The 8,785-nt window shown below is 45.5% G+C and overlaps 1 protein-coding gene across 1 annotated transcript; it reads right to left on the minus strand.

Moving 5' to 3' along the window:
• Positions 1 to 479: 479 nt before the first annotated feature.
• Positions 480 to 1,364, minus strand: KCNJ6 (potassium inwardly rectifying channel subfamily J member 6). Its single transcript, XM_032594786.1, has one exon. It carries the CDS (start codon positions 1,362 to 1,364, stop codon positions 1,041 to 1,043), a length of 324 nt encoding a protein of 107 aa, XP_032450677.1. The 3' UTR covers positions 480 to 1,040.
• Positions 1,365 to 8,785: the final 7,421 nt, after the last annotated feature.

Consider the following 8,785-nt stretch of genomic DNA (forward strand, 5'->3'; position numbering starts at 1 on the left):
TTGCTGACATGCCAGAGAGTGTCGTCCCCCTGGAATATTCTCCCAGGCTAGTCAGTGAGGCTCCTGTTACTAAAAAAAAAAAAAAAAAGAAAGAGACCTCAGTTTTGTAAACATTTCACAGTATCTCAGCATATTGGTGGTGGGTTTTGCCATGTACCGGACCGCCTAACTTCCCCCAGACCTATGGCTTATTAGATTCAGTGAGAGGATAAGCAAGGGAACAGTGAGGTACCCAAACACTACCAGTCTGGGACACAGAACAAAGGCCATGCACTAAGGGCCAGTGATCGATGGGACCAAAGAAATTCAGAAAGCAAAGACATCAGAACAGAAATGCCTGCTGTACATTGGGAATCTTTTTTTTTTTTTTTTTGCATCTTATTTCTAAAGTTATATATCTAAACCTACATTAATTATACATCTATGTACATTATTTGAAACTTCTGTCCTACAGTACTTTTCGTACATGCTGTGTTTTATTACTGACTGCAAAAAGAAAAATAATTACATAAGGCATATATATGTACAGTGTTTTGTCTTTACTTGACCCGGGTCCTATAACTGCAATGCCTGTAGGGGGCAGGCACGTCGCCCTGCAGATGGAATTTACTGGGATCTATAAAACCGAGGGTTATACGCTATGTCTCACTGCATGAGGAAATAGGCACCAGAGACCTAACTTGTCCTATCCCAGGTGAAATCTCTGACACACTCTTTGAGTGATCTGCTATTGTCCAAGACATGCAGGTAAGTAGCTTAAGTCCCTAGGAGTCGGATGCGTGGTTTTTCGGGAAGAGAGCAAGCTGGGGCTGCGAGGGAGGGCGCTTGGCACCTTCACCAAATCTGTGTCTGCCTCGTCCATCTGCAAAACTGAGAGAGGGCAGGTAGATATTTTACACCTCGAAGACTCGCTTTCTGGCGATGTCAAAACTAAATGTAAATCCATACACAACCAAGGAAGAGAGACAAAAGAGAGAGAGCATGAGACGAGGAGGGGTTGTGCGGGGGGGGAGGGGAGGAGGAGCCGCCGGGCTAGGCGACTAGACTCTGGATTCGTTTTCTAGGTTTGCCACGTCACCATTCCTTTCTGTTTGCTCCTCGAGGTTCTTCTCCTCCTCTTCCGTCTCCGGGTCCGCGCGCTGGTTGAGTTTGCTGGACACGGACCAACTCAGGGGCAGCTCCGCCCGGCTGGCCAGCTCGGCCAGCTCTTTGGCACTGAGAGATGGGGTGCTGGTCTCGTAGGTCTCGTGGAAGCTGTTATAGTCGACCTCATAGAAGCCGTCTTCCAGCGTCAGGACAGGTGTGAAGCGGTAACCCCACAGGATCTCACTGGTGACGTAGGAGCTCCGGGCTTGGCACGTCATTCCTGCAAGGAAGGGGACGGACGGAGGCTTTAGTGAGTGCGGCCTTGCCCTTGGCAAGTGGGCCCAGCGGGCGGGCGGTGGTCGCGGCCCCGAGCTGCTCAGACTGCGGCCCGCACAGGGGCTCAGGGCTTAGGACCGAGAGTGAGTCGTGCTGCAGACGGACGCTACTACCAGCGTGTGCGGTGGCGCTGCCGGGACTTCGCGGGGCGGGGAGGGGGGAGCGCCAGGGCGCCGTGGGAGCGTGCTGGCTCACAGCCAGCCACGCGTGCCCGCGAGGCCGTGCACACGCACGGGAAGGCACGTGCGCACAGGTGCACAGTCACGTGTGCTCGTGCCCTGTCCGCTTTTCGCGCCGGGAGACCCCGGAGGCCGCGCGTCTGGCCTCCCGTGGCTTTCGGGGCTTCGCCTGAGCCCTACGGAGACGTGAGCCTCCCGGCCATCGACTTAGAGTGAAGTTTGGCTTATGGAACTACACCCGGGAGGTCCTCCAGCCGAACGTCACGGATCAGCGTTACTCTCCTCCCATCGTGCCGTGCAGGCCCCGACTGCCGCCCGAGGTGACGTTGGAAGGGGTGCCCCCCCCCCCCCCCCGACTCTGTACTTGCCCCGGGCCCAGTGAGGATAGTTATTCAGACTGTGCAATAACCATAATACTTTCAAGGCTTGTCCCTTCTTCTTAAACATAAGAAACCTTTTCCTGGTTTGCACAGAAATGGCATCTGAGCGACTGCAGCCCAGGAGTCAGGAGCAGCTTTTTTTTTTAACGTTTATTTATTTTTGAGAGACAGAGAGAGACAGCACGAGTGGGGAAGGAGCAGAGAGAGAGAGGGAGACACAGAATCCGAAGCGGGCTCCAGGCTCCCAGCTGTCAGCACACAGCCCGACGCGGGGCTCGAACCCATGAACCCTAAGATCGTGACCTGAGCCGAAGTAAGGTGCTTAACCGACGGAGCCACCCAGGCGCCCCAGGAGCAGCTTTTTTAAAAATATGAAATGACAGAATGGGGGAAACTCCACCCATCCTCAGGGATGACTTCTCCATTGGCTAGGCAGGTCCGGGGCCTAGGGCCCACAACTGCTTTTTAGGGACCTATAAAAATTCTTTTAAAATCAGAAGAAAACAAGGAAATTTTAGGTAGAAGAAAACATTAAAATAGTCACCCTTACTCTAATAAGATTGTAAAATGTCATGTAATTAAAACTTAAAAAAAAATGAATAAGGGGTCCTTCAAGGCCAAGCTACCTGTGACGCACAAAAGTTGTCCCGTGGTCAGTGTTCATTCATTCCAGGAAACAGCCAGTCAGTCCACATGTCGCGTATTGAGACAGCCGATAAGGTGTATCAGGCAACTGCTTTGTGTCGAGTGCAGGGGGAGAGGGGAGAAGAGAATACGTGTGGGTGTTTCCACGGAGGATTCAGAGCTACAGGATGATTTCAGAGCATGGCACTTGCTCCGTGCGACTAGAAGAAGAAACCGGGATGCCAGGGACTTACGTGATTTACCCCGCTCAGCTGTCAGGGCCCGAGTCAGCGCTGCCCTCACTCCAGCCCTGGGTTCTTCTCCTTAATCCCCAAACCGAATCCTTCCCTTTGGCAATGTCTGTCTGGCTAACCCACAAAAGCCCCCTTTTATGCCTCTAACACAAGTACTGCAGGACTTCTAGATACGGAAAAGAAAAGGGCGCCGTCTTGCTTTTTATTTCCCAACCAGCGTTTCTCGTCCAAACTGCCAAGTCTTCGTGTGTGTTCGGGTGTGACGGGGGAAGACAGATGATGGCAGGGACATATGGGCTCAGAATGAAGAGTACACAGGAAGTCAAGGGGAAAAGGTGATAAAATAACTTCAGTAACTTTTTTTTTTTCCCCATAAAGGAGGTACACGTTTATTGTGAAGTGATTAGAAGCCAGCGATGGTCAAATAACATAAAATCCGCCTAGGCTTTCCATTCTGGCTATATACGTAACCAAATGCAGTGAGGAATAAAATCTACCGTTACTAAAGTTAAAATCTAAATGGACCTTCAACATCTGTTGGAGCTGGCTGAAGAGAGAATCAGACACTTGGGATACAGGTATGAAGAAACAACAGCGGGTGCAGCCAAGAGGATGTCACCAGGAAGGCCGGCGGGGGGAGGGGAGGAACCTCTGAAAACCTTCTCCCCCATAAAAGCAATGAGAGCAGTGGCAAGCACGGACCAAACAAACTCTTTTAGAGCTCTGTAAATGAATTCCAGGGGAGCTTCCTTAGGAACAAAATAGCTGAACTTTAGTAAGAACCCTGAACGGTGTGGAATTTTAACTCCCCCTGCTCAGCTCCACGAGCCTCAAAAACCAACAGCCCCAAATCGTGGTGAAAACCAGCAGCCTAACAGCTAGCGCAGGTCAGAACACGGGTGGAGCTCTTTCAAAGCCCCGTTCTCAGAACTGTCATTACTTCATGTGTCTGGCGGTTCCCTAGAAAACCCCGCTTGCAAGGCTTGTCTTTGTGTGACCTGGCAGAGAGCTCACTCAATGCAGGCAGCCTTTTACCTTGGGTCAGTTGTCAGAAACAGCCAGGCAGTCGTTTAATATTGCAGCTGCTTGGGGGGGCAGTGATAACAGTTGGGGAAAACAACAAGCTAACCAAGAAACAAAAGGAAAAGCTGGAGAAAGATGTCCGTAAGGAACTTGGAAAAACTCTGACATATTCCTGAGAATCTAGAAGACCACATGCATGTTTAGGACTGTGTACATGCCCAGGAAAGACCTGAGAAGGCCCTGAGCTCTTGTCTCTGGCTGACCTTGAGCCTCTGAGCAAGCAGGAAGTGAAGGTGAAGGCAAGGCTGTAAAGTTCCTACCTCAGTGTTGAAGGCCTGCACCCCCCCCCCCCCCACCATGCACGCAGCACTCCTTAGCAGAGACTGGAGACTTACTGATTCCAAGCATTTAAGGAAACCTTTGTCCAGTCATTAGCTGATTACAAAGCTAACTGAGCAAAGATTTCAGGGGGCTATATACAAAACTATACAGACTTCCTGAATCTCACGCTAAGTCACTAAACAAACAGCAACAGCAACAAAAAACCCTGGAGAGGAGGGAGAATCTGATTTTTAGGGTTGCCACATTATATTATTTAAAATGCTGGCTTTAAAGATTTATGAGACCTACGAAGAAAAAAGGAAGTATGGCCCATGTATAGGAAGAAAGCAGTGCATTGAAACTGTCCTAGAAGCTGAGACATTGGACTCACCTGACTCACTAGTGTAAATATGTGAAAAAAAACTAAAGGAAATTACGAGAATGATGTCTCACCAAATTGAGGATATCAATAAAGAAATACAAATCATATATAAAACAAATATAAATTAAATTATATTAAATTCTAGAGTTGGAATGTATAATAGATGAATGAAAAATGCACTGGAGGTACTCAACAGCAGATTTGAACTGGCAGAAGAAAGAATCATGAGCTTGAAGACAGGTCAATTGTGATTGTCTCCAATCTGAGGGACAGAAAGAGAGAAGAAAGAAGAAAACTGAGCTAAGCTTCAGAGACGTGTGGGACACCATCGATCATATCATATGCGTAATGGAAATCTCAGAAGGAGAGCAGAGAGAGAAAGGGGGAGAAGAAATACTTGACACGATGGCTAAAAACATCTTAAATTTAATGGAAACCACTGGTCTACACTCACAAGAAGTTTATCAAACTCCAAGTAAGATTAACGCAAGAGATTCATACTCAGACACGTCAATAATCAAGCTGTTGAAACACAATGACAAAGAGAGAATCTTTTTTTATTAAATTTTTTTTAACGTTTATTTATTTTTGAGACAGAGAGAGACAGAGCATGAACGGGGGAGGGTCAGAGAGAGAGGGAGACAGAATCAGAAACAGGCTCCAGGCTCTGAGCTGTCAGCACAGAGCCCGACACGGGGCTCGAACCCACGGACCGTGAGATCATGACCTGAGCCGAAGTCGGACGCTTAACCGACCGACTGAGCCACCCAGGCGCCCCGACAAAGAGAGAATCTTAAAAGCAGCAAGATATAGACGACGATCACACACAAGGGATCTACAACAATATCATCATGTGGTTTCTCGTCAAAAACCATGGAAGCCAGGAGGCAGTGAGAAGACACATTGCAAGCACTTAAAGACAAAGACTATATGTCAAGGACCCTACATCCAGCAATTTTGTCTTTCACACAAGAAAGAGGAATTAAGACATTTCACGGTAAACAGAAACTGAACTGATTTCTGGCAGTCCTACTCCACGAGAGGTACTAAAGAGAGCCCTTCAGAATGAAATAAAAGGTTATTAGATAGTAACTCAAATCGAGAAATAAACAGCATTGATCAAGGCAACTACACAGGCAAATATAAATGTTTTTCTTCAGTATAATTTTTTGGTTACTCCATTTATATGGCAATTACACTATTTCATTCAATGGAAATGCCACAGTTTACTTATTCAATAAAGCAAAGTGATTCGAAGGTATGTGATGGGGTTATTTGTTGAGGGAAATGTAAATACTGACTTGGTTTGTGGAAACTGTGTACTGTTAGGAACTGAATTGTTCCCTTAAAATTTCCTATGTTGATGTACTAACCCTCAGTATTTCAGACTGTGTTTTTAAAGATAGGGTCTTTAAAGAGATAATTCCATTAAAATGGGATCATCAGGATGGGTTCTAATCCAATATGATCAGAGTCTTTGTAAGAGTGGATTAGGACATAGATATGTACAGAGGAAAGACCATGTGAAGACACAGGAAGAAGATGGTCATTGGCATGACAAAGACAGAGGCCTCCACAGCAACCAACCCTACCTTGCTCTTGGACTTCCTGCCTCCAGAATTATGAGGCAATAAATTTATGTTATTTAAGCCTCCCAGTCTGTGTTACTTTGTTATGTACCTAGCAAACGAATAACTTACTGAATTCTATAGGGATAGTAAAATATGTTTTCATAGTAGCATTTTAATGAGATTGTTTAATTTTTGTAATAAAAAGGTGAATAGGTGAGATTTAAATGAATGCTCCTGGATGCTTTTCCTTTTTTTATTCATTTTGTGGTGTCCTAATTCATTTAAAAAGGGATAAGAAATAATATTAATGTACTTATCCAATAGTACAATATTAAAAAGTTTTTAGCGTAAATTGATAATTTTCCTTTTTTGCAGAAAGATTCCTATTCTACACATTGCCATTGGTTCTAATCCATTCTTTAAAGATGTGATTTTCATCGAATTTGAAAAAGTAACAAAATACAACCAACTGGGTTAACATTGTAAGAAAGAGCTGCCAAGGTTACATCAGTGCGTATGTATGTTGTGTTATTTTCCATATCAAGAAGACAGTCATGGAGTCCCCTGCATTAGGTGTTTAGTGAGTAAACATCTCTCTGGAAAAAGAGACGCTTCTTTTGATGAAGAGCGAAATGTGAAAAAGCTGATCTCCAGTTCTGATCGCTCTCCACTCTCCGGGCATACTGACTCTCCCGCCATTGGCATTTGTGCTTTTATGCCTGTGTTCATCTCTTTGCTCTATCTTGAACATCCTTCTCCCAATGGGATCCCGCTCATCTTTCAAGCGCTAATTTATCATCTTCTTTCTGGAGCACTCTGTGACTGACCAGTCCCTAGCTGAAACTATAGAGCCCAGGGTGCCATAACACTCCAGTGATACCTCTCATGGTCCTTATCCCACTGTTTGCAGTTGCCTCTAAGTGTCCGTTTCCCTTGTTGAATTGGGATCACACTGGGGCTGGTAGGTCTTGTTTATTTCCATGTTCCTAGCATTTAGCACAGCGCTTCAACATTGTAGTTTCCCAAACACTACTCGTTGTCAAGTCAAAAGACTTGACTTAGGAAAACTATAGAGAAGCAGTTTAATTAACATTGTTGGTTGGTAATGTCTCAGATCTGTTATTCAGGAAAAAGATGGCTTGTGAGTCCTTTTTTTAAAATTGAAACTCAAGGGGTGCCTGGGTGGCTCAGTCAGTTGAGCATTTGACTTCGGCTCAGGTCATGATCTCATGGTTCATGGGTCTGAGCCCCACATTGGGCTCTGCGCTGACAGCTCAGAGCCTGGAGCCTGCTTCAGATTCTGTGTCTCCTTCTGTCTCTGCCCCTCCTCCACTCACACTCTCTCTGTCGCAAATATAATAAATAAACATCAGAAACATAAAAAAAAATTAAATTCAAGTTAGTTAACACGCAGTGTAGTCTTGGCTTCAGGAGTAGAACCAGTGATCCATCACTTACATATGACATCCGGTGCTCATCTTGAAAAGTGTCCTTTTTAATTCTCCCCCCCCCATCTAACCCCTCCCCCCACCCAACTCCTCTCCAGCAGCCCTCGGTTTGTTCTCTGTATTTAAGAGTCTCTTATGGTTTGTCTCCCTCTGTTTTTATCTTCTTTTTCCTTCTTTTCCCTGTGTTCTCTGTTGAGATTCAAAGGGGCACATGCACCCCAATGTTTATAGCAGCACTATCAACAACAGCCAAATGATAGAAAGAGCCTAAATGTCCATCAACAGATGAATGGATAAAGAAGATGTGGTGTATATATACAATGGAATGCTACTCATTGATGAAAAAGAATGAAATCTTTCCATCTGCAACAATGTGGATAGAGCTAGAGGGTATTATGCTAAGTGAAATAAGTCAGTCGGAGAAAGACAAATATCATATGATTTCATTCATGTGTGGAATTTGGCTTGAATCCTTAGGAAGGAAAGTGGGAGGTTTCTGTTTCCAGTGTTATCCCGGACTATCTATGAAGGACCCACGGCTAAAATATAAACTAGGTGCTGGAAAATTACAAAATCCATGCATTTTTTTAACGTTTATTTATTTTTGAGACAGAGAGAGAGGGAGAGAGAGCATGAACAGGGGAGGGTCAGAGAAAGAGGGAGACACAGAATCTGAAACAGGCTCCAGGCTCTGAGCTGTCAGCACAGAGCCCGACGTGGGGCTTGAACCCACGGACCACGAGATCATGACCTGAGCCGAAGTCGGATGCTTAACTGACTGAGCCACCCAGGTGCCCCCCAAATCCATATTTTTAATAAAAAATAAGTTCACTTAAAAAAGTAAGGGATAGGACTTCTGGTTCTGGTGAAGACAGAATTAAGTACAGCTTTTCTCTCCTGCTGATTACAAACAACTAACTTCTCTAGACAAAATCTTCAGCCTAAAGACTCCAGAAAGTCTAACACTAGCGGGAAGATGGGAAAGGGGTACCAAACGTGAAGATCAACTTGTTTGGGGGTAAATTTCTTGTTTTTCCTTTTCTTTTCTTCCTTTTTCATCATCTGGCTTTAACCAGTTGAGTGTTCCCAGCATAGAAGTCGGCAGCAGGTGCTGACAACAAAATCTCGGGGAGAAACCTTGTCCTTCTGACCACAGCACTGGGACAAGGTGCCCCTCTGAG

Source organism: Lynx canadensis, chromosome C2, assembly GCF_007474595.2.
Source record: "Lynx canadensis isolate LIC74 chromosome C2, mLynCan4.pri.v2, whole genome shotgun sequence".
NCBI lineage: Eukaryota > Metazoa > Chordata > Mammalia > Carnivora > Felidae > Lynx > Lynx canadensis.